Source organism: Anopheles ziemanni, chromosome 3 (assembly GCF_943734765.1).
Source record: "Anopheles ziemanni chromosome 3, idAnoZiCoDA_A2_x.2, whole genome shotgun sequence".
Lineage (NCBI taxonomy): Eukaryota > Metazoa > Arthropoda > Insecta > Diptera > Culicidae > Anopheles > Anopheles ziemanni.
The window spans coordinates 65867198-65894494 of record NC_080706.1 but is presented as its reverse complement, the minus strand read 5'-3'; the positions used below and the strand labels follow the sequence as shown (position 1 = coordinate 65894494).

The following is a 27297-nucleotide window of genomic DNA, read 5'->3' as shown; positions in this document are numbered from 1 at the left end:
CATCCACGGTAACGTTCTTTTTGGTGGAAAATATTGAGAATACTTTTATTGGCAAATTAAAATTTGTTTCATACTACTTACCTTACCGTCTCGGGGTACTTTAAGTTTTCCTTCACTAACCTAATACGGATTTAAAAATTAATTTTCTTCTTGGGTTCTTTTCGAGTACTACACTTTTTATACGCGACAGTTCTCTTTCGTCTGTGTTGGGATTTGAACCTACAATCTCTCGGGGAGGCTAACTCGTTCTCCAGCGCGTCAATTTCATAAAAAGTAGCTTATTTCTCCAGCAATATGTTAAAATCGTTAAAAACAAAATGTAAAAATTTAGCAAAAGATTACAGTGTGACTTTATTGGTCGGGCTGGCGCTGGCAGTCCACTCCGGGACGCGATCCCACTACTGCTTGCCGCGGAGACTCTTAGCTGCTGGTTTTCACCCCTCGCTCGGTTTGTCTCTCCTTGGCCAACCTGAATGTCTCGGACTCCTCCATGACACCCATATTGACGGCCAGCTTAGTGCGGACGTCCCGTCAACATGGCCTAGTCCAGCGCTCAGGACTCCCGCCCTCAAATCAGTCCGTAATCCGACCCACGGGTAGCCGCGTTACAGGAGACGCCACGCTCCCAGTCGAACGGAGACGCGTTCGAAGGTTTACACGTTCTCCGAATCGGCACACGCGTATGTGGTAGTGCCGTTCTATTTTTAGCATCAAGGCAGCTAGCGCCATCTAGCCAATGTTGCTTGGTTGCATGCAATCACTTAACTTGTACGCAGTGAAGTTGTAAACTTTTAGCTATGTTGTGTACAATTTTTATGAAATTTAAAAACTTTTATAACTGTAATGGAATTAGCAGTAAAGAAGTACGGGACCTCAATAACTGCATTGTAGGGTGTATAACATATATTTTCATTCTATTTTATTGAGGGCTGATTTATACCGCTATGTCCTATGTTCGAATTCACTTGATTCACAAAGACTTAAAGGCGAGATCCAGGGCCTTCATATGAAAACAGCATATTCACAGAATATTTATGAATAGAGAAATATTCAAACGGAGCATGTATAAGATGTCTTAAAACAAATTTTAGTTCTGTTTGTTTGTTATAAAAATCTGTCACCTTTTGTTCTTTCAAGATTTGCTTATATGTAGGAGATACCAACGAGACGATTACATGTTTCAAAAGTTTTATTTTCATTTGACAAAATTTGGCGGAACATGATTATTGAACAGTTTCAGGGGTGCCGGTTATAGTTGAGTTTGGTTTTCCTCCACATTTTCCAACGGCGTTGCATTTGTTAGACTGCCATAAATGTGTTGAGTTAGAAAAATCGTTAGAAGCGAAATTTCTGTACAGTTTTGATTTGCGATAATTAAGAGACACAGCTCCTTCGTTAGGGTTATTTCCCTATCATACATTTTTCCCAAACACGCCAGTATCTTACACGATCAACAACCATTCACAAACACCATTTACGTTGTAGTTTCAATAATTTTAATTATAATTTTTATCACCCTATATTTAACGGCTGTATTTACATGTAGCCTAGCTGTTGGTTATATTTACAAATAATCTATCTATCTTATCCTTTTCATGCTCCACAATAGTTATGTACACATTAAAATAGTTTCTAAACCTTATGTGTTTATAGTATCCTAGTGTTTTACTAACTTATTGATTGGTTATCCGCAGCAACGGATTTTATATGAACGCATATCGTCACGAGTGGGTATGAGTCTCCGAACATCCAAAACTATTTGGAACAACGGCCTTTACGTTGCAAAAAACAGCTTCACTACTATTAACACACGCCTTATCCAGTAGTATACATGTTATCCGCTACGCTAGTTTGTTTTAAATACGCTTTTAATTTCGTGTAGAGATATTTTATCGCTACCATATGTTAATGTTTTGGGCAAGACTTTAAGATGCAATTCTCTACGGATTATTGTGCATGTATGTTATTTCAATGTATTTATGTCATGGAATTCGTCCTATTATTATAATGTGAACCTTTATCCTGCAGTGTTTGTCTTCTTCTTATGATAAGCTATACATTTACTAATACTACCTCTTCGTACTTCTATAATTTACCCCTATGTCAGATCTTGGCAGCTGTATACTAGGTAGGCTGCTGAATACTAGTTTTTCTTCACTTCGTTTTTTTTACAGTCACATGATCACGTCCTTTTACTCCGACTTAGCTTGCTCTTAGCCTCCTACTCACTATCCCGAGTTTGATTTGATCACTGCTTGTCAGTTGTTGGCTTACAAAACTAATAGGAATCCGATCTTCACTTGTCCGCGCACTCCCCGTTTGACCAGCAGAGTTCGGGACTACAATAAACGAAGCGTTTTGTTTTCATCTATGTTTCTTCTGCTAGAGAATAAATAGTGTCACCCTTCGGAGTCCGAGTGTAACCGCATTCGTAGCGCACGGCGGCAATAAATATGTATCGTACACAATAAATAACAGGTCCGGTTTGCAGAAACGTTTAGGAAAGGAAAACCCCACGTAACATGTACAGCGTAACGTAACGCGTCGCTCTGGCTCTGTAACACAGTCTGACGAGAGGAGCTTATAGAGATGCTTAGAACTTGCGATTGTCCCGCAGGTGGGCCCGCTTGCGACGGATTTTCTTTTCGCACTTGCCCCACCAGGACTTTTTCACGCACACCGTTTCCGGCTTCAGCACGAAACACTTCATCTGCACGATGTTGAAGAACAGTTTGCCGACCAGATTGGAATCACTGGAGTCGGCCATCTTGAGGCAGGTTCGGAATCTGCAAACGGAATTAAAAAAAGTTCTTAATTAAATGCTTCAAAACTTTTAATAATCTTCTCATATCAGAAATTAACCAAACAAACGAGAGAGCTTGAGAGAGCGAGAGCTTTAAAGTACAAAATTGGAAAAAAATGGTCTAAGCTGAAATAAGAGTAAGAAATCAAATTAAATAACTTAAAAACATTGTATACAGAAGGACATCAGTTATCCTGCGAATAGAAAGAATTATGTTATCGGAACGTCAACCGGGTCCATCGCTGATCTCTTTATTGCCGTCAAACTCTCTGAAATGACGTGTTTGATGCATCCCTTGTCACACGAAAATGTGGTTCTTTTCTCTTCCTTCGCCATCAATTCGGAATTCCTTATCTTAGCTACATCAGCGCATCGATAGTGCATGGTTTCCAGCAGCTTAAAACCTCTCCAGCTGCCTTAAGAAAAGGAAGGGAAATGCTAACAGCAATAAAGATTATCATCTTTCTATATAAGATTCCAAAAGGCGCCTGTACTTTTTCCCTCAATTGTGTGAATTGGCTGGGAATAGGAAGAAAATCCTACAATAATCTAATTCTTTAAACGGATTATCGAAGATTTTTATCTACGGGATGCAAGGTGTCGATTGACCGATTCCGCAAATTGAATAGTGGTTTTTAACATGTCTGTTCGAATTGAGCTAGCACTTTTTTTTTGCGCCTCAAAAACCTCGTAATATCTATCACTTTGTGCAAATAGAAATCGAATCCGAATGATTCTGTTCCATTAAGTGCGCATCGGTAAACTGTACCGCGCTCAAACTTGGCCACGCGAGGGGAGGAGCGATAAAAGTTCTCAACTAAATCATCCCAGCCGTTCGCAATACCGTTCGACAAAACGCATTGCGCAATGGTGGTTTCGTCCGGGGATGGCCAGCCGTTTTATGAATCGACGATTTCCAGGCCTAGCCTGCCGAACGCATAAAACTGCCATTAGCACACTCTGCCAATCGACCCAAAATGGGCCCAACGTGTCCTTACGAGGGGTGGGTCGACGGCACCAAATGGAAAAAATTACGAGCAAACTCTCGGAAGTAGTGAACCCGCGAAACCCAACAGAAGCATCGGTGACCGGATGCAATGAGCCAAATAATTTCGGGAGAATGAGTGTAATGTTTATGCAGTAAAACTATTCGCGGAATCCTCGTTGTCCCAATTAAGCGTGTGTCCTGCGACCGTCATTAAGATTTGTCGAATTAATTTCCTCTTTCATGTAATATTCCCCGGATAGATGTGCATAAAAGTGTAAATTGATTGCTGCCTCAAGGAAAGATCGTTTTCTGCCTTATTATCTTTGGCTTACAACTCAAAATATCATGAAACAAATATTTAACTCGTTACTTTTTCTTTAATTCTAGGATATCTTCTTCTTCTTGGCGTAACGACCTCTTGGTCATGCCTGCCCGTAAAGGACTTACGAGACTTTTTACCCTATGTGTACGTGGATAGTCAGTCCTCTCGTACAGGGGAGGGTCCGGTCTCGGTTGGGATTCGAACCCACGCCGTCGAGGTTGTGAGCCCCGGAATTCTAGGATACCCTGGCTGCCAAATTAATGCCTTCAGAACTTCGCCAAAAAACGAACGATGAACGGACTGTTTCGAAAGACTTTCGTGGTGGTGAAAAAAAAAACATCCAGGTGTAATCCTACTGACCTACGACGATTTATATATGCCCTCGAAACGAATCCGTAAAGTCGCAAACACCCTTCGACTGGTAAGTCATACCCTTCCTTAGAGGACTACCGAAAGAAGTCCTGCCGGTGACAGTTTTATTGTCTCCCGCAGCACAGCCGAATGGCGGATGACTTCTGACAAACCATCGAAGAGGAGCACAGAAGTGAGTCTTACAAAAATGTCGCCGTTGTCGTAACCGTTTGTGCGACGGTTTTTCATCTTTGCTATACTTGTTAGAACTTGTACCATGCACCGTTCCACACCTCTTTGTTAGCCCTCATTCAGGTGTCATTCTGCCACTCCTGGCATTTCGGGTGAGCGGAGGATGAGATACAAGCATTTAACAGTCAATCCATTCGGCTTCCCCGTTTTGCCAGAGTTCTTTTCGAGCCGCATCCTTTTAAGCGACACGACGGATGCTTTTTAGTTCAGTCCTGCAGAAGTATCCATCTTTAACACGTTTCCCAAACAAAAGCAAACAGAACATGAAGGTAGATGCTTGCTACTTTTGTTTTCCGCCCCGTTTTGTTGTCCTGTCCCGGCTTCTCTGAAGACCCGGCCGAGGGTTGATGCAATTCTTTGCAGCGGAAACCGGGACGAATGAAGCCACGGGAAGACAACCCAGAAGTGGCGCCAAAGTTGATGATTTTAATTAAGATCGTTTACATTAACAAAAAATAGAACACAGAGACCGAGAGCCTGACCTCCCCGTGACCGAACCCCAACCGCCACCAGGGGGAGAAAAACGACAAGCGGCCATTTAGCGGTGGCGAATGATTAGTAGCGCTCCCTACACTTGAAATCGAGTGGATAAGCGTGCTGGTGATTGAAAGTGTCTTTAAAGTTGGTGGCCATTAGAAACGGCTGGCTCATCGCGCGTTGGTTCATTCTCAAGGAACACTTCGTCTCGGTAGCGGCGAATTGAAACCTCACTTCCTATCGCATGCCAGCGAAGACGATGCAGCGAGCGGCAATATGCTGCCGTTATGTATTATTTTATCAGTTGCACTCGTTCAAACGACTCTCGGTTTCGCAAGCAGCCACGATTGATCGGGGAGAACACCGTTTGTGTCGACCATTTGGGGTAAAATTATCTTCCATCGGTAAACATTTATTGCCACTTGAATGGAAGGCATTGTCGGCAGGTTGTGTGCCATCGTTTAGTGAAGCAGAACGTTACTTTTCTTTTTCGATCTAAACATGTTTTCATTTTGTCTTTTGAAATAATGCTGATTTTTACTATTGATTATTTTAATCAGCCCTGTACAAAACGCACAACAAATTGAATCATTGTTGCATTTTATGATGTTGGGCTTACCAGTTTTTGTTTCGTTTCAGTTTCTCCCAAAACCTCGGGGTCGATTCAGGCCACAACGAAACCGAAGCGTGTACAATCAATCAACCAACACCGAACCAAAACCATCCACCGGAAGGTGGCGGCTAATAGATTATGACAAATTTATCTACGATCGAAAGTTCGGGTTCCCTTGCCGAACCCTAACCGCGAAGCCACTCGAGAAAAGAACTGCGTCCCATCCCTGGGTGTTATAGGACCCGTCGCCGGAGGAAATTCGTACCCCGCCCCGGTTCGAGCTCGACGATTTCGGAAATCAATGACAGATGTCCACTTTTCAGCCCTCCTCTAGAGCGATTCGCTTCGGTTTCCCGTACGGCGGCAGGGTTACCTCCGTCCCGTACGGAGCGCTGCAACTTCAAACGGCCGACCGGGTTTGTGCCAATCTGTTAAATGGCCGGAAACAGTAGCAACACCTCCATGACCAATCGCGCCACACACTTTCTCCGCTCAAGTGCGAGAGAAACGGGAGAAAAGAAGCCAATGCCAAACCCCCAGTTGGAGAAATGGTCCGGTTCCGGAAGTCGCCGTCGAGAGGCACTTCTCGAGTGGGTATCACTTTCTTGCACGCCCTGTCGATGGTTGTCCCTCTTCTGTGAATGTGTGCACGTGTGTGTGTGCTGATGGCTAAGAAGTGGCCACGTTCTAGGCCTACAAATCGCGCACACTTTACGGGCCGGAGAAGAATGGGCTGGAATCTTGAGCGCCCAAGCATTTCCGCATCGGGTTAGGTCCCCGCTGGTTCCCGAGGAAGGTGATGCCGTATTTATGCGAAACCATAAATTGCAGACAATCATAACGATGGCAACTACGCATAAGACGCCGTTTGTCCTCACGTTGCAAAATGTCGTCACCGGATGAATTCTCGCCAGTGTTCTTTTCATCGTTTCCAAACAATATGTTTTTTTTTCTCTAGGCCGCTCGCAAAGACTAACGCAAACACGAAAGGACGTCCGGGCGTCGGGTTGAACTATTCAGTGGAGGTTATGATAGATGTGCCCTGACGCATGGGTGTCCTTTAACATAGACTTGATATCTTTCTTCCACGACCACTCACGACGATACGATCTTGATAATTAATTCCCATTCTCGATCAATTTGTACGTCTTGCTGATAAAAATCTCCTCCACGCGGGACCACTAGGGCTTAATTTTCGTCCGTTTGTCGTCCGACGAATGGCTGTTGGCTAGAACAAATCGGTTCCGGATTCTTTCGGTCATTGGATATCACCCCGCGATGCGCTCTCTTCTATCCAGATGCTGTTTTTTTCTCTTCAAAACCCCTTCGTTCAACGATACTTTTCTCCAAGCAAAGCAATTATTTCGTTGAAGTTCCATGTTGTCATGTATCTATTCTCTGCTTTGTAGGAAGAAAGCGTCTTCGAAAAAACACATTTTCTCCAAATCACATTTCCTAATTTCTTAAAGGATTCCCGCCGGACACATATCATATCGCCCGAAAAATTAATGGGAGTGTTATTAATAATCCGTTCATTCCGTTTCTTCCCAGTTTCCAAATTGCTTTATTATTTCTGGTTTCGTTTTTCTTTGCCAGGGAATTTACCAGTCTAGTGTTTTGGTTCGAACACTGGCTAGAATGTTGCAAGAAAAATTGGTTGAAATAGTAACCTAGATTCGTTGGAGGGTTGAAGAATATCTTAAGGGGATTGGAAGTTGGTGGACAAGATTATATTCCAACTAGCTTCAAGCATGCCCTTCATCTTGTAGCTTTATCTCATAGTTTTCCATAAAACTTAAGATGTTTGTTTCCGTTCCTCACAGCATTGAAGTCTTTTGTTGTTTCAGATGAGCAGAATTTCCGGTTGGAAACAGTTCAACTAATCGTTGTTATGATTATGAACCCTTCAGTATCGTTATGTGAATGATATTTTAATAACTTCCTCATGAAGATGAAGCCATTGCTGGGCAATTCAGTCATTTATCTGACGCCAGTCAAAACTTGGCTGCTGACAGGAGCCCATGCCGTCTGCCTAGGTCAGCTACAAACGAAGTCATTTTACAATAGCCCCGCTGTGCGCGGGGCCTTCAACTGCCACCTACCAGGCAAAGGTACGCGGTCTATTTAGTCAATCAATTATCAGACCACAGGTCCTGGAGCCCGCGCGCTTACACAGGTTTCCTGCGTACACAAACGAATCCAATCGGAGCCACCGTACGAGTCGGGAAGAATTTCCCACCCCGTAGCAAATGGCGCCTTCAAAAGAGCGTTGTGGCAGCGTTTGGCGGGAAAGCAAGGAGGGAATGTGGGGCTTTAGATTAAGCAACGGTGCGTTACCGAGAACACGCATGTTTTTCCTTTTTTTATATCTTAACTCGACTCTTTTTCTCTTCAGCCTTCCTTCGCTGCGTTCGATTGGGTGTGAACGAAGGGCACGGATCATTAAGCGGTCAAAGAACGACGCTCCGACCTCTTCCTACCGCTAGCCGCTTTCCCGAAGGTCGGGAAGCCTAAATAAACAGGGCCCTAGAAATGGCCGAGTGCAGTTCGCTGAAGGATTTTAACAAAGAAAGGGAAGTTCATAAAAAAGAAACCAACTGGCAACATTGATTTATTTGATGTGAAGTTAGACTCGGCACGGTCAATCGAATCGGCATCGACGTCGAGTATCGGAGTCCATTTTCGACCTCTGGGAAAGTGTTTAATTCTACCAACGGCACCGGGGTGAGCTGGCGAAGATAAACATCAAACACATTCTGCCACCTCGTTTCCAGCAAGGTTAAAGTAAACAGCAGCAGCAGCACTGGGAAACTGTGTCAATCCTTCTTAGTGTTACCACCACCGTTGCGGGTGTATCTGCCCTATTTGCCATCGAAGAATACAGGCCGGCCCTTCCTTACGTGTCGTGTGAGGGGAAGGATTTCTTTTGTACTTTTTCCAGTTGATTTCAAGAAGGACGAAACATTGCCCATTAGGTACCGATGCCACTTGAACAAGGCACTTTTCATCTCTTGTTTTCTTTGTCGGAAACTGTATAGTTATTTCTGTTTCCATTTCTATTGGTATGCTAGAGAAAATATTCAAAAACTAGCTTATCTTAAGGAGCAGATTTTTTTTTTCTCTTTGCGAATACATATTTAGGAACAGGGGCTCGCCTTCATACTTAGTAATTGGAACAAACGTCAATCGGCTGCACGTACGCAAACCGAACGTTAATTGATCCAAAGTCGACGTTAATGAGCATCAGATTTTACTCAGCAGGCTTTTGCGGCTCAAATTGATTGCCTGAGAATGTTTTTCCCCTTATTTGATACCGTAAGGAACCACACATGGTTCACAAATACAACTTTTGGTTCAGCTAAATACGTCGTATGAAGCGATGACGCATTATATGAAACTTTATCGCTTCATTTATGCATAAGAAATATTCTGTTAACTGCTTTCATTTTGAGGAGGCTCTTTATTCGCTCCAAATAAGGTGGAAATGTTTAAAACTTGATTATTATCAGGAAATCAGAAACCGTTTTAGGCACTTTTCTCAAGTTTTATGTAATTGACGTGTGCATTAAGAAACAAAGCAAAGTAGAACTAATATGCACCGTTGTTCAAGATCGTATCTCATCTACCAGACGTATCTATAACCTATCCATTAGAGCGTGACAATTAGAAATTATTCTCATTTTAGATCGAAGATATTAAAACGAAAACCGTTCACTTTTCATCCGGCCACTTTCCACACTAGCCGTTTGATTGATATGCTCTCCAAAGCTAACTGATCAATCCGAGCATTACTCCATTTCTTCCAACGGCTCAACAATGGGAAGCCATTTGGGTGGGAAAGGTAACATTCTCACCAACCACTTGCAAAGGTTTTCTAACAGCACCTTGTTATGGTTCCCTCCGAAATCGAAACCGATACGCGATCGATCGAACATGATCCTCGCGGAGAGGTCACGGCAAATCGATCGCTCTTGGTGATGTTTCAATTTAAAAACATCAACCCTTGCCTTCTGGAGTTCCTTGCGTTCCTTTTCCTCAAAGCCAAAGCCGAAGGGTACGCTGCGTGGTGATTTGTAAAAACTTATCGACAGCATCGTTCATTATAATCAATTTCGATCATGCGGTGGTCGATCGACTTCTCTTTGGTCGTCTGGCAGCAGTTTTGGGTTCCTGAAAAGTTTGTGCCTCGTGCTGAGGAGCTGAGTGGTTGCCAGAATGGGGCCGGTAACAAATTATCGGTTGCCGCCGGAGAAAGGTCATCAATCATCGAGGGCGCAGTTCGTTGCATCGGGGGCATTGTTGACCGAACGTCGTTTGTCAGAAGTCGTGTTCATGGTCTTACACCACTATAGTACACAGTAGGAAGGGCTAGTATCTTGTCCATAACCCGATCCTTTTGTACGATCGATCTCCGCAAATTATAGGTATTTTCAATGACCGGTCCTAGACATGAAACACTCGTAGGATAACTCAAAAATAGTCTACAGTAAACATTATCTAACTAAGTGAAAGTTTCAATTCTCGTGCGCAAAATGTTTAACATAAAATTAGTGTAAGTAAAATTTCCCCTTACAAACAAAAATTCCTGTATAAACTTCATGAATCAAATCATTGCAGAACATCTCATCTCCACCACTCGAACATAAAGCCAAAGGATTGATTCGCATGGCTGGGAAGTTATTACATATAATAACACGGACGATGGCGGGCAACCACAAGGGCAACGTTGGGGGATTGACTCCGGCCATCCAACATCAATTTTCGCTACCCGCCCACCACCGGAATGACCCGCATTCACCCCGTTACCTCTCGTCGCAGCTGCAGTGCATCAGGGTGTTGACGCGCCAGTTGAACAGGCTGTACTTCGTCTCGAAGCCAAGTATCCAGAACGGGCAGGAGAGATCGTGCTGACGGCAGCACCGGTCCGCCTTCGAGTAGCCGCCCATCTCGACGTAGTTGCGAGCGCTCCAGCCTTTGCCGCACCATTTCGTACCGGGAACGCGCAGCATGTCGGACAGGTCGCGCCGTTGCCTGTTCGATGATGAGGTTTTGTATTCCGGGTTGGAAAGCGGGGAGGAAATAATTTAATTATCGATCGAAGTGTGCGACGGTATTTGGGCCATCCGAGTTCGAACAGTTTATCACGTGTTGATTGCGTCAAAGGGAGGAAGGGATAATGGGACCACTGGATAAGGAAATATGTCATTTATCGTTCGCCTCAGAGGCGCCGGAGAGGAAAGAAAAAGATGTTGGAATACCAGGAAGGATCAAATATATAAGAAAACAGGATCAGATCATCGTCGGGACTTAGATATCCTGCGGCCAACAGATGCACTGTTTGTCACTCCTTACGTTTCGGGAACAGAAAAGTGCTACAGTACAACTTTGTTTATCATCACGGTCACCACCACGACCATCACCACGGGGGCTTACCTGCGTCACTGAAGAGGATGAACCATATCTTTTTGAGGCGTACTCAGCACGGCGGAGATCCTCTAAACTGAAGTCGGCAGTCGGTATAAAATTATACCCTTCCTAAACTATTGGCAATTTTCACCACCCCTCAAATATCTCTCTTTATAGCTCCCTCGCTCTCGTTTGTTTGCCTCCTCCGGTGAAAGCTCACCTCCAGCAAGTGAAGCAGCAATCACCGGACGGCGATAGGAGGAAGGCCAGTGGCGCATCCAAACTTGCCTACCGGAACGCATCGCGTTGCCGTTGCAAAAAGGGGGAAACTCAAGACTAACCTCATATCGCAGCTACAGTGGCTGATCGTGAAGGGACGGAAATTGAACAGATTCCACTGAGTGGCCATGGGCGGTATCATGATCTTGCAGTGGTCGTGCTTCCGGCAGCACATGTCCGCGCGGGATGCGCCTCCTAGCTGGTGGTAGTGGGCGGCCGAATGTCCCTTGCCGCACCATTTCGTGTTCGGCGACAGGAACCAGTCGGCGATCGCACGCTTGTGCCTGTGGGCGGCCAACGCGGGTTCGCGAGAGTTGATTTACGGAGATAGTTGGGTAGTGGTTAGGTTTGGTCGCGAATGCGCACGCGGATAAGCGATTCAACGAGAGGCAAATCATTTAAGAAACATATGGAAAGAAACGAAAATAAAAATTCGAAAGTTAATAAACTGACCAAACGTTCGTAAGGGGGTTAACTTATCTAATGATTGATAAAAAAACTGAACAATTTTTATAAAATTAGGAAGCTATGTCGAAAGCTAACTAAGATAATAACCAAACAAACTTAGGGCATTCATGTTATTTCGTGGTAAAATTGGATACAGTTAGTACTAATTAGTAATGTGCAAGTAAACTATAGTATTTGAAATATTTGAATATTTCATCGATTACTAATTATAAGCATGCCGAAAACTAGGGCAGTTTAAATATTATTAGTGCTTTTCTGTTTAGTTTTCAATTAGATTTGTGTATGTAAATACAAGTTTATAAGTTAATCCAATAATAACTTTTCCTAAAGTAATATTAACCGTAACCATATTAATTCTAAAACTTTTTTCCAATTTCCAAATTCCAGAAATAATCTCCAGATCTAACTGTAGAAACAACAAACGATTGCCAACGAATGTTAGTCCGGAAGGAAAACAACCCATTCCGTTTGCCGATAAGGAAGCGTCCATCATAAGTCGACATGTTTTCACGATCACGGTGATTAATCGAACTTGGTGAGTCCAGTGGTGAGTTTATCTTCAAAAAGAAAAAAAAACCAAAATCCCAATCCACCTGACGATTCTCCGACATCTTTCATCACCTTAGTCTTCAGGGTTAACGAATTCCATACAATCGAAGGCAATCGAAGGTGGTTGCGGTGCGGAAAGAGAAAGGCTATATTCAAACCGCACCTCATCGGTCCCGAGACCGGTTTCCAGCCCTGTTTTTGGCGTGATTTATGGGAATGATGGCACTGACAACAGCGCACGCAATGTTCGTAGCGACGTCATATCCTGCTCGTCATCGACACATTCCGATGCCAAGATGAGGCCCCATGACGTAGCGCTAGGAGAGCGCAACAGCGGAGAGGGTGCAAAACAACAAAAGCGGGGAGTATCGCGCGATACGGTTCGCGGAATCAGTCGCACCCCCTCCCGCAAACTGTGTTGCAAACGGTGAGGGAGAAATGTAACAGTTGCCTGTTGGATCGTGTTGTAACATACATTTCCTTTTTACTCGGCTAGGCTTCGTCCCCCCTACCATGATTGGAGCGACCTTCCGTTCGCTAATGGTTTGTGCTCTGTCCATTCTCCGGTTGACCGGGAGCGACATAAACGACTGTTGCAACGATCCATCCGTCTCATTCCGGCAACCGGTGTGTGTTCCTTTCGCCGCCCGACTTCCGGTTAGTAAGGGGTTACGCGAGGTTAGAGTTCGTGCGCCAAAACGGGTGACTTGCGTGCGTGGTAAAGAAACGAACCGTTCGTGTTGGATTGTGAACTAGCTTTGAACGGGTGGGAATGCAAATTTTTCGCCTTCACAATGGTCACTATGGCATTGACCAAGCGCTGCCGAAAATGGTTTTGCTCGAAACCAGTCGGGTGAAGGTAAACAAGGCAAATTTTGGAAGTTCCCGAACACTAGCGTTTGTTTACGTTTTGCCAAAGATTGTTTTTGCTCGGTGATGGCGGTGGTGGTGATGATGACTGGGTCCGAAAAAAAAACGAGGTGTGCATGCTCGTAGGAAAGGAAGCCATGTGCTAACGTGGTCCGTTTGATGATACTGAAGTCCCGTGTACGGAGCATAAGGGAAGTGCAGGATGGAAATTGGTGGTTCTCTTGTTAGTTTGTGGGGTGCGGGGGTTGGTGATAAGGATGGTGATCTCTTCGAACTGGGCCGCTAAACATCACTCCAACCGTGGATAATTACCTCTGCAGCTTCTCGTTCGCTATCCGCTTGTGCTCGGGATCGGAACTGCGCAGTCCGGTTGCGATCTCCTTCAGCTGCATATGCCGCACGTCGCACCGTTGCTTGAGCTCGTGAAAATTCAGCTGCCCCTGCAGCTCCACCGGTATGTCTGCCCGGTCGTGCAGTGGAATGTAGGTGAGATTTCGCATGCCGAACACATCGTTACTGGCGGGCGACGCGACGCCGGCCGGGAACTCGTACACGTTGTACTGCAGCTCGTCCATTTCGGGCGTGACGACACCGTGCTCCATGTACTCCTGGAAGTCGTGATCGGACACGAGCGAGTGACGACCGGCGCCAGCGGGAAAGTTGTACGGCGAGGTAAAGTTTCGGGCCCGCCCCTGGGCGAACTCGGCGGTGAAGCGCGAACGGAACTGCAGGACCAGAGGTCGCTGCCGGACGTACTCGCAGTCCATCATATCGCCGTCGCTGTTGTAGATGATTTGCATCAGGTACTTGGGTGTTGCCATTTGCCAAAGACTCAGCGTTTTATTCGAACTGGGGGGAAGAGATAAGAGAAGTAAACAAAAGGCGTTTCGTTAGTCCAAAGTTGAGCTATCAGGTTCATTTTTATTGCGACATGGTTTCAAGCAATTGCATAAGCCGTGTTTCATGCTGATAACCCTAGCTTTATCTCATCACTTCGCGAAGGAACTAGAATAATCTGACTCAAACTGGAAATTCGCTAATCTGTCCAAACTCATGCGATGTGGATTCAGGAAAGTTCTTGCCAGAAATGCTACAAAGTTCATGCGTATTTCTTGATAAGGACCAAAATCACGGTCTCTTGCTTGTGACCTAATTTTACGTAGTAGTCTGAGATCATTTCAGCATTTCAGAAAATGAAAATATTATTCATTCTACAACAACCACAACATCCTCCGCCGATGGCTGTTGGTGGGTTTTGTATGCGCGTGTCCATCAAAGGGCGGTCGGGGGAAGAAAGATGCTTTCCAATTCATTCTCGAATGTCCAGCATAAATTCTGTCCGATCGGACCACGCACGCCCCGCTGGAGTGCCAACCTCATTAGGGCATCGTTTATGTCACTCGGTGATTTTTTCTTCCCGCCGCAAAGCGCGCATAGTGATCGGAATCCAATTAAAAACCCACGAATTCCTTCGTTAAAGAGCAAGCTCGGGTGAGCGTGAGCGTTGAGTGGCTTGGGCCAGGTAGGAAACATTTACAGCCATTCTCGGGAAGGGCTTCCCGTGTGCCGGGCTTTACGCTGATGAGCAGCCTAGGTCTTGCGTGTTTTATGGTGACCGCCCTCCAGCGCGCGGCTCTGATCGTGAAGGTAGTTCCTAGTTTCCCATTTTTTCCATAGCTTCTTTTCCGCCGGTGTCCTACACTCGACGTCTTGCTCAAGCGAAAACCCCAAAGAAGAGCGCACCAACGGGGACATTCACAATTTACAATCATCCGAGCATGTTGATGGCCAGCGAAAAAACATCACACAACACTCTATGGTTGTTTGCTGGCGGTTACAAAATCTCGTAAATCGAGTTGACCCAATCGTGCACAATTTTACAACTCTGTTTCGCTGCGGGAACAGAAACTACGAAAGCTGTTGGAAAACACACACACACACACACCAAACGTGACCATTGGTCGGTCCCCTTGGCTTCCTTCGAGTGGCGCAATCGATGAGGGTTAGAGATTTTCGTCAAGCAGTTTCTCGGTTGGTCACATTTTTTTTTGTTTTACCTTTTGATGTGCGTCGAGACGAGGAAAAATCAATTGGTTCATAACCTTTTTCGCACGATTTATTTGCTGACTCCCAAATTTCGTTGTAAGGAGTACTTGCTTTCACCATAATGCGTTTATGTTGACGAAGATTATTTTCCGGGAAGTATTTGATTCAATGTTTTCTTTTCATCTTTGGCATCAACGTTGTGACTGAATTTAACATATTTCGAAACTCCTGTTTTACTTTAAATAATAAAATCTTTGCTCACACATGTTTCTAGAACTCTGGGCCCATATTTATCTGTCACTTGTTACCTAATGTAGAAAAAAAGCTTTTATCGTCGACACCTTCGGAATGGGTACGGGGGACACAAATTTAAGGGTAGAATATTTTATATCCCTTCCTCAGAGGAGCGGTCACATGCCAGTTCCTAACGAGGATGCTAAAGTGACGAAATGTTTATTTGAATTCCAAAAAACCGCACTCAGAACTAGTGTGAATGGGTGTGTGCGTTCCCTTTCGGGTCGAATGCCCGGCTGGCTGGACCGATCCCGACTGAGCAAAGCGTCGGGGAACTTAAAGTAAAGCCGATTAGGTTGTCCCTTTTTACATTTTAGATGCTTAGACTCGCAGCGTTACCACCATGGTCGATCCTAGGACCGATGCCGAAGCTGCCGGGAGCTGGAGCCCAATATGGGACAGATTGAATCGGAGCCGAAATTCGCAAACCACCATCACCCTTCCAAGAGAGCGGCCAATGTCTTGCGGTTGGCGCGAACTCTTCCTTTTCGGATGATGAACTCGAAACCGAATTCCCAACAAAAAAAAGGATGTGACGCACTCGATTGCGGTCATGCAATCGCATTAAATTACCTTGAACTCGTTGAACCACGGGCGTCGTAGACGGTGGAGGAAATAGTACGGAAAGGAAAACGGTGTGTTTGGCAAAAAGGAATAAATATTGCAATCTATAGCAAAAAGTTATGCCAGTGGACGAAAAACAAAACCTTGTCGCTCCGATCGCATGTCTACACGCCGCGAGCACGTTCGTATATCGTTTTTTTTCTTGGATATCAAAAATGCAACAGGGTAATAGGGTCTTGAGCGATAGGGTTTTTTTTATCCTTCATTCAGTTAAATTATGCTTGCTCTACTAAAAATAGTTTCAAAGCATTTTTCCTCACTTCGTTAAACTTTGATCGCTAGTTATTTCCTCTTATTTTCCTACCTTTCTCATATTTAATTAAGGTTGAAATGGCTCATGTTACTGGAGCGCTTCTCATTCTTTCGAAAAAAAAATTCGGTATTAATCCATCTAAAAACCGCAAATGTTTTTGTCACTACATTCTAGTTTCGGAGAACTAGAAAAGCAACCCATTCGAAAAGGTTGGCTGAATTTTTGATTGATCATACCGACATTGCCATGTGAAAGAATTGAAAACTCAGTACATTAATGAATTTACGATGGTCTAGTTTCAAATTTCACGGAGCTCACGGTGGTTCATGCACATATGAACCGAGGTTGTATCGCAACCTTTAAATAAATGTACCGTTCCAAGAGAACGCATATATTTATGGGGCTTAAGAATCAATTTGTCGTCATTTTAATACATTTCAATGTAATCCCATTAGATCTAAGCTTAAGCCGATTTAAAGGTTTTACTTCCTATGTTATCGTTCCGATTTTATTGCGTTCTTATGATCTATAGAATTATACCATTCGGTTCTGATTCTCCAAATTCTCCATGAACCTACTCTATCTAGACATGCAATAGAATGCATTAGATCAAACTTACATAAAAAAGTATATCCAGAATTATTGAATGACTCGATAGTATTATTTTTAAGTATCGATGTCGTAAACAATCATTAATCCCCGGGAACAAGCTCCATTTAGATGCAGGCGCATCCATCGCAGCCAAGATGCACGCACCGTTTATTAGCATTTACGATCGAAAAAGATCTGAAGATCATTTGAAGTAGTTCCATCGGGTTCCCTCTGTTGAGTGGAGGAGACATCAAAGGCAGCGAAGCGAATGGAACCCGAACGCCGGGCCCCTGCTTGCTTCCGCCAATAATCATCAATAATAATCGTTCTAGAAAAACTGGCCCAACTGCTGCTAGCCCTTTTCCAGTGCCAAGGGAAATCAAAATAAACAGTCCAGTTGCCGTTTGCGCGCATTGAAGAACTTAAGGAGCCGGAGGATTGCATCTCTTCCAACGAAAGCGAATCTTAGCTCTGTTCTTGGTAGGGTATTTATTTGTCTACTGCACTACCGTGTCGGTTATTATTAGTGCGTACGCAGTTTCCCAAGAAGATATTAACCCTTTTCTGTTTAGGAATGTAACTGATCGATTTTAAACAATCACTTGTTGAATCCCTGTCGATTCCATCGCCATCATCACAATGTACCGTGTTTTAGGTGTCAAGTGTGTCCAAGCGAAGTAGAGCTCAGATTAATACTGGCTTTACTTATTTCTTCTGTAAACCCCCTCTGAAGAAAAACGTGTACAAAATCCCAACAAATCTGTACATAATTCACGAGCCGTGCGGTGGCGAGCAACCTGGGCCAAGACCCTAACGGAAGGCGATCCGTCCACCGTCGCGTGACTATTAATTAAAAGTGAAATGATACCACCGCCTGCTGCCCACAGATCTTTTGTCGGTTTTAAAGACCCCGTGTCTCAGCTTTGTTTGTCTTCTGGTTTAGCTCTTCAGTCATCCCTAACGATTCGCTCTTCGGTGAAAAGCGAGATTCAGTTTCAGCCAACTACCGTGGGCACAAATGGTTCCTCTATCGAATGGGCACAAATGGTTCCTAACCTCATTGACTGGGGACTGTTTGAATTCTTTTTTTTTTATTTTATTTTGTTCCTGTTTTATCTCAGAATGTTGTTTGAAGACAGACACAACTTTACGGCATGCCGCGGCCGGTTCGATCTTGAAATCGTTGCTTCTATCGGAACGGAATTTACAAACAACAGAAGCAGCCGGCGATGTGACTGCAGCAGACGGGACAATCTTTTCGGAGATGTGATGCTCTATCCACCGATCGCGATAGGTATCTGGACCGTTCGACAAACCCCCGAAGACGCGAGGTGAGAAGAAAGGTTCACCAGCGGGGCGAAGAAGTAAGCACAAGAAGATCGTCAATGTCGTCCAACCTGCTAGAGGAAAACGGTACGGCCATGAGGACGTATCTGACGTGAATTAAGTAATCGTCTCAACGGCACCGTTCCTACAAAGCACGTGGTGGAAAATTCATAAAAATTTACTGATCAAATTTATTGGATCATCCTCGCGGATAATTGTTTGTTCGGGTGGCAGGGGATACGGTCCGACTTAATGACTCCGACCAATCCGTAAGGCGGATTACGAAAGCCGAGAAGCCTGGAGGAAATGTCCGTCGGCAGCCGATCACTTTCTTATACCTTCATTTCTTTTTGTGCTCCATGTGTTCCATGCTTTTCTTGAATGTTCACCAATTCAACACGTAAGACGATACAGAGTCCAGTAGAATGGCTCGAGGAGGATCGTGTAGAACGACAATATAACGTCTTCAGACGATCGTTGCGACACCTTAAGAAAGTATATTTTAAACTACGACAAGTTTTCGTCATGTTTTCGAGTTTATCGACAAACGGTACCATTAGTTCTGTGGATCGTTATGCACAGCCGGTGTCAGGATATGATTGGAGTGTGTTCGAAATCCAAAAGGCCCGAACAGGTCAGTGTTGTCTCCTGCTCTACTTCTGAGCTCAGATGATTTAAAGTATGCCCAGTTAAATATTAAACGTCATTTAACCCCATTCCATGAGCTCATAAACTACATGAGGGAAGCAAAAGATGAGGTGTTTTCGCCGTTTCTTTGTAACATTTTTTTGGAAACTGGAATACCTTCATGGTACCTTATTTAACACTGTAACATCTCTTCCACGGGGTTGGGGTTTCCGCGACGGCGACGAAAAGTAATCGACTGCTATAAATTTGAACACCCACGCGCACGTGACATTGTCAAGCCGTTTAAGCGCTTGTCAAAACATCTGATCAACTGATCGTGTTCTGTTTTCTTTTGCTTTTTTTCTTTCTTTCTAGTCGCTGTTATGCATCGTTCTTCACGCGTCACGTGCTGATTCCCTTCCGTGGAAAAGGAGACACAACATAACCACCACCATCGCCGCCAGCGGTGAGCATAAATAAATTTTCCAACTGCTCGCTCGGCTGTCTGCACCAGGAGTTGCATATTTCGTCGATTCCGGTTTTATTTGACTGCCACTCCGCGCGCGCGCTGCCACATCTGCAACGACACATGTCGTGGAGATCGTGTTGCGCCGGTGACGTCCTCCGTTTCGGGCGAGGGAGCCTCGCGCTCGAAGAGGTGAAGAGGTTTTCCATGGTGTTGCTTTTTTTCTTTTTCAACATATTTTACCTTTCGACTTCATACTCAGCCGAACGGGGAACTGTAAAATTGGCGTGGGAATGCATCCATTTTCCTCGCCTTTGCGCCACCATGGGACCAGACCATCCAGGCTTCTTGACATCCTTAAAACCCCACGTGGCGGGAGCACACTCTTCCCCGGTTAAGAAGAAACATAAATGTTTGAACTCGTCCGTCGATGCGTAACCGGACTGCAGCCATGCAGGCCGCGTCGGACTTTCCTTTAGTTGGGACTCACCTTAGCGCCATACGCCTTTTCTCCGATCTCATCGGTAGGCAGAGACCGCCACCAAAAAAAATCGCTTTCCGCCCAAGCGTACTTTTTTTTTATTTCGACGGATTGCCAAAAACTCGACCCCTCGACGTGCCGGGGTCTATAATTAGGTATTCGAAAATGGTTGATGCCCCGAAACCGCCACGTTTTCATTCATTCCCCCCCACGGTCGCTTACCCAGGCAGCTTCTATTTACATTCCAACGCGCTGCCACGACGGTGGATGAGGTGGTCTTGATGCTTCGGGCGGGAGGGGAATACCGTGTAAGCGTTTTTTCATGGCTTGTTTGCATGGCAAATGGCAAAGAAATAAAAAGAACTCATCGTACATCGTACGATGTTTCGTGACGTCATGGAACCGCGTGGTCCGACATGCGCGCCGCTCTACCCAGGTGTCAGTTTCTTCTCGGCGTTTCCTGTGCGACGAAGACGGCAACCATCGGTAGCCAGCGAAGTGTCAGGGAAATACCTTCCCATGGTGGAAGGTGGCCTTTCGTAAGGGTTTTCCATAAGCTTAAGGAAACGGACGTCTGTGACGTTTCCTTTTGCTGGCTCGGATGAGTACCACGCGAAAAATGTTTACTTCTTCCGGCTATCGGTTCCCTTAGTTTCGCGTGGATTCATTTAAAGGAACTCTAGCTCTAAATCTATCTCTACAAACTTTACTTCAATTGAAATTAAAGTCCCTCTTATGATGCATTTGTAACCACTACCTTCAAAGAACTTCCCAATTATTTTCGGCAACACCAATCGTCTCCCAAAAGGCACAGGACGCTCCCGCATATAGCCAAAACTCACCGTAAGCCATACGCGCGTATAACACAAAACAACAGACTGTCCTCCCGCATCACAGAGGACAGCATGCTCCCTCCCTTCCTTTTATGCTCGAAAGCCGATGGTAGCAATTCCCAAGCGACAACTATCATTGCGAATTAGAATAAGTGTAAATCCGACTAATCTGTGTCCCATTTCAGGCCAGGGGTCGGGCGGAGTTCCCAGCCCTATCCGGGATAGAAAGTACCCTTCGCTTAACCGTCCCATCCCACACTATTCGAAACAACTTAACAAGTGATACACACGCTGTACGAAGGGAAACGGAAAGGAGAAGCACTTCGTATCAAATTGCAAACACACGGATACCTTCGCCGTCGTTTCGTTTTGGAAAAACTGTGAGGGTGGGCCGACTTCCGATCCGGTCGGGCCCTGCATAAACAAACGCTGCATGTTGCGCCTCGACCCGCCGTGTACGAAGATACTTACCATGATATTCGCATACAAAGTGCACCGTTGGCGAAAAAGGCAAAACCTTGACACACACCCGCGCGTGCTGCTCATTTCGCTAAAAGTCGCTCCGCGAACGGCGAGGGAGAAAAGTGTGTGAATATTGTTTCATTTTCCACTAGGGAGGAGTTGCCGCACTCTGGCAGAGTACTCGCGCGGAAGGTAATGAGGGTTCTCCTGCCAGTAGCAGGATCAAGACAGCATCCATTGCACCCGTTTGGACCAAATTGCTTTTAATGTTTTCATTATGCCTCTACTCTCTGGTGCCGCCATCCACGGCGCAGAAGGACTCCTGCTTGGTGGCCGGGACAGGAAAATCTGGTTCCTCGTACAACACAATAACCAACAGCAAGACCATCACCGTCATTATCTTTATCGCGTGATGTTCATTGCTGTTCACGTTAGTGAGCCATCACATTTCTCCCCGCCAACCGGTATCCCAAGGCCTGAAGGGTGAGACCGAGTGGGCCCCCTGGAGGAAACGGGCGACTGATGACAACAATGTGCATGTCGACTCCGTTTGTTAGACTGTGTTGTTGTTTTGACGGTCCTTCTTCCCTCTCTTCAACCCAAGGATCGCCCGAGTGTGAACGCGCCAAAGAGTAAAGATTTACTTAACTCTTGAACTCACTTGAAAGCGGTTGGAACTTCAGTGGGGCAAACAAAACCAACCCCTGCTTCAGGCGGCATTACTCGGTCGACTGCAAACCGGACTTTTCTGCTACCTGACCTGAAGAATGAGGAATCATCGGCTAACTTGCAGAAGATTTGACACGGACCTGACATTGGACCGGGTCAAGTATGTTGTTCTCGTACACTTACTTCCTTCGCGATTGTTGACTAGGGTAATAATGATGGTCAATCCTGGAGATGCTCATTGATATGCTAATATCTTCCTATTCCAGTCATTACAGGTATATTATTCTTTAGTTATTCTTCTTACTGATTTTTTATGATGGCTCTCATTTCCAGTTTCCCTACTTTTCCGGATTAATTGAGCCATCACATGCGAATAAGGTGCTCCATATGGGACACCGTGATTGCCGGGGCCAATCGAACGGGTCAATTAGTGTGGAACATCACCGCACCACCGTCTTAATAAATGATTCCCTGGGAACGTCCAGATCACGCTCGCTGAAGAATTCCCCGCCGATATCAGGTTCGCGTTTCAAGGTCTGGGAAGGACTAATCATAACGGCGGCGGGAGAGTCAAAGTTTCCCAAGATTGGCTCACGCATAAACCGTTTAGTGTTGCCAATCGTTCAACGACACCATGGAGGTATCCGCCCAAGGCACAAATGGCGCGAATAAAGCTCGATTGCCGTCAATAAAAGGGGGTCAAATGAAGTGACTCCCATTCGACCGACAGATTGTCTGTAACGCATAAATGCTGGCAAATCGATCGGACCCGAATTGTCCGAAGCGATTCTTTGGTTCACCAAATTCGCAAGAAACAGTTTTGGAAAATTGAATTAATAGATATTTCGTTGATTCCCCCAATTGGACGCTCTAAACTGCGACTAGACTTAGTTCCCACAAACCGCTTCCGTCTGTCAACGCAAATGATTTGCATCCGATTCTCGGTGGGAAAGCCTGTCAATCAACGCTATGGCCGATGCCTTGGAGTTGGTTTGGTCCTTTTGCTTCCCATTTCTCTAAAATCTTCTGCACAAGACGCAACGCATATCACGCCACTTTACCGAATCGACAACGCGCGCGTCTTCAACATTGACATTTAAAGTTGTCGCGAAACGCCAACCCGGTGTTAATTTTAGCATTTGGCCGGGACTAAAGAGTCTTTTTGGCTTGATATGCCGAGAAAGCTAACCAATTGGTTTTACGCGGCATAAGCGCCGGGACAGCCCGACAACCCCGACTTCTGTTGTAGCTGCACTACCGTGCACTTGGGACACGCTCGTGTGTAAACAAACAAATATTCTTTTTTCTGTGCGCAACACAAACATGCAGAATCCACTCACGCACGTCTCTCAAACCGTTGCTTCCGGGGGAGTGCTTCAGGGTGGGTGGAAGAATGTATTGCGGCACAACAAACTTGCAAAATTTTTGCCCGACAGCGCCCGAACATTTTGTAATAATTTTGCCACACCGCGCTCGTGTTTCCGTAGCCATCACCGTACCCCCATTATGCAATTGTCGTCTGTCGCCTGAAAGACTAACCGAGAACCGCGTGTTTCGACCTGCTCTGGCTGAGTGTGTTACTACTAGTACTTACTACCACACCCATCATTCGGTCGTGGGAAAGATCGTATGATCTATTTCTATCGTCACCCCCGATGGTTGGGTTTAAAAATAGGCAACAGATTCGCATTCGCGCACCGGTACCGGCCGAAATCGGATGTGGATACCGATTCCCATCCGATTCAAATATCTTCCGATCCCGTTGTAATGACGGTGTGACTAGGACTCGACTGGTAGATTGATAGATCGTATCAGTAGATGGCGCCACCGTATACGTTTGGACTTTTTAGGATCGTGCAAGTCCTCAATCCTTCGGTGGTAGTTGTTTTCATTACAGTGTATAAAACATCGTTCTACAACAATCTTTGGATTCGATGGGTGTACTCGTGCCCGAACACGTCTGTTACTTAATTGCGACAAAATGTCTGGCCACACTTGGCACGCGCTGATCTTAGACCGAATTTGTGAGGTTCTGTCATTCGATCTCTTGAGATGGTTACTTTGTTGATTACCCTTGAAATAAATACAATGATTGATCTTGCACTAGGACATAGCAGATCCATTTCTTCTGCGCACTACCTACGCTGAACTAGAATTCATTAGGTTGATCGTCTAGCTCCATGAATACGTCCCCAATCCGGAGGTCAAGGTGAGCAACGTTGCTACGACCATTGATCGGATGATACTCGCGAAGAACAGCTCGTGCCAGCGACTCGGGAGCCAATCAGAACCCAACCGCAAAACGGTATGCCAACCGGCTTGTTCCTAATCAGGTGATACTTATCAAGCCAAACCAGTTTCTGCGAAATTGTTTGTATTAAAACCCGAAATCGAACGACAAACCCTCACGCCACCGCGGATCGAATTCCGAAGCGCATCCAATTTCCAGCACGCTTCTTCGAGTCTTCTACCAGCGTGTTTCCCCTTTCCTAGGGTTCCCTTCGGCAAAGGTGAGCTTAACGCGCGCAACAAGCGACGTCATGATTACCCTTTCAAATATATGCCGATATCCACGATCCGATTTCGTTCTGTCGTTCTCCACATCCGCTCCAGTCTTCTTCTTTTGGCTTTCTTCCAGGCCTCGGTGGACACTTTTTTGGTTTACCAAAGGTATCTTCATAGAAGTGGAAAAATGTAATAAAAAAATATCACCATCTAGTACCTCTTATTTGACTGGTAAAGGCATAGTCTTTGCCAGGAAGAAGAAAAACTGCGCCTCGACCAAACTTAGCACTCATGTTCGGGAAACAAATTTGCACCTCCGGTCGCCGTTCACCCTCATACATATAATTGTTGCATGAACGCCACCTTATCATATGCCGGTCGGTCAATTAGACAAGATTTGCTAATTTCCTAAAAAGTCTCAAACAACTATGCAACCACACACACTCAGCTCCGTTAACTCGTGAGTGAAATCCGAAGGACATTCCATTTCTCAAGTGCGCTAACGACCGGAAAATGTGGCCAACGATTACGCTCGATTGAGAGAGACAGAAAGAGAGACTGGCAGCAGGATAAGGCCAAAAAACTCTATAACTTTAGAGTTAGCGGAAGTCACTCTGAGTGGCCCACCTGGGTGGAACCGACCATGGAACTGACCGTCCCACTATGCCGGAATGTGAAATATGGGGGAAATGTTTTGTCCTGTGATGACAACAATTAAGTACTTTAGCTGCTGCATTACCCTCCGCTAGAGGTGGAGACGACAGTTGTCCACTGAGTCAACCCACTTGAGAATGTCCACCTACTATGGACAGTTGAGGAGGAGTGCGGAGTATCTAAGTTTTTGCTCGGAAGGCCCAGGTGAACGACGTTGGTCTTAGCCCAACTCTTTATAATTCTCTACCCAATTTGGGACGAACGATTATCGACAACTGCCGATGCATCAAAAGTGTCCTCCGGATGCATCACACGGCAGGGATGGCCTTCAGTGGCACACCAAGACGAATAGGGCACTTTTTCGGCGGATCGATATTGGAAACTTACCTAGTGTCGGCGATGCTTGTCTCCTTGCCGATGATACCATTATAATGGAGGCGACGTTCCCGTTCACCATCGTTCAGGTAATCGATGAGCAGAAAATTTTCCATTTTTTCCCCCGCCGGTAGACCACCAATACCGCCACCGCCGCCACCATCGTCGCCTTCGTCGTCCCCACCAGCAACAATATCCCGATGCTGGTGATGTCGTTGCGGATGTTTGCGATGGTGATGTGGATGATGGGAACCACCGGAAGACGGATGCGTTAGCCACTCAATGCCTTCCGGTGCGCCGTTACCCTCCTGTAGCTGCTGTCCCCGGACGGCCAGCGTCACTGTCAGTGACAGCATCAACAGGACGGTCACAATACTAGACCCTAGTAGGGTCCATTCTTGCCGGCACCCCTTGCGGTGGACTTTCACTTTTGACATATTACTGGATGGTTGCCGCTGCTGCTGCTGCTTCAGATCCTGCTGTTGACCCTGCGCTGGTGCCATTCTGAAGGATAGCCTTATTTTGTTACCTGGCCGCACGCACATATACTACAGACTTTGCGTCGCACAAGGACACCGTCGCACACTGACGCGAACACCGGGATATCTGGAGAAGAAACACGAAACACATGGTTTAGTATTGGCTTTGGGATTGGGATTTTTCACTCTTATTTGCATTTTACAATTCTTTTTAATTCGATCCATTTTTTCATTCATTTTAGGTCTCAACTAGCAGCTTCGTTGGTTACAACAACAAAAATGGCCTTCAACACCGCTTGTACAACCAAGCATTGATATGCTGTATATTTTCTCCCGTACGAATCGCACATCGGCCACAAACCACACCAGCATCACGCTAATTGGGCGTAAAATTAGCCTCCCCCCATTGAAACCGTTGAGCAGAACTACTCTTCCCCACTGATCGCAGTGCATGTTTTCACCGTGTTCACGAATCCCAAAACGCCCAACAGCCAACGGTCTTTTCAGTTCTAGACGTTTCACACACGTTTTTCGCTGTGTCTGCTTTTTCGCACCACAATACAGCGATTATACAGCCCTGTAACTTACGTTGCGCTTGGATGGTGGAAGCTCTATCCTTCCAGAAGAAATGCTCAATCGGAACAAGCAGTGTTTGAATGACTGAACGCCGTCGCGCCTCGCCAAAGTGGTCAAAAAAGCGAACAACCGATTCCGAATAGCCTCGATCTCGAACCGATATCAGACCACCGGTAATAGATACGGTGGTGGATCGCACACCAGTTTGGTAACCTGCTGATGGTTGCTTCAGCCCGTTTTCGGTTTCTCCTATATTGGCGCTTGTGGCGTGCGCAGAAACGAGCGGCAGTATCACGAATAACAGGCCACTGGTCCGAAGGCAACAGTTTTATATGAGCGGGTATTTTCTGCCAACGGTCTTTCCGTTGAGCTACGCGCACCGCCATCACACCAACACAGCGCAGCGCAGGATCGGCGTGGCGTAGCGTGGCGCGAAACACAACCGCACCGCCACTGGCGACAAGGAGAGGGGTGGCCATCCCCACGACGATCGCCAAATGTGCCAAACAAGCAAATAGTCGGAGAGGGCGGCTACCGCGAAAGCAGCCCAGTCACCCGGTTCGAGACGAGCGGGAGAGAAAATACAAGCCTTGCGCGTAAAGACGATACGATGATGACGTTGCGTCGCTTCGCTTACAGGGTGGCGTCAAGTGGCCAA

At 45.7% G+C, this 27297-nt stretch overlaps 1 protein-coding gene across 1 annotated transcript; it reads right to left on the bottom strand.

The window, feature by feature from the left end:
* Window positions 1-2593: 2593 nt before the first annotated feature.
* On the bottom strand, window positions 2594-26087 carry LOC131285291 (uncharacterized). The gene is made up of 5 exons (XM_058314146.1): window positions 25597-26087; window positions 13691-14227; window positions 11554-11775; window positions 10613-10837; window positions 2594-2786 (listed from the first exon to the last, which is right to left on the bottom strand). The coding sequence occupies exons 1-5, from the start codon at window positions 26085-26087 to the stop codon at window positions 2594-2596; spliced, it is 1668 nt and encodes a 555-aa protein (XP_058170129.1).
* Window positions 26088-27297: the final 1210 nt, after the last annotated feature.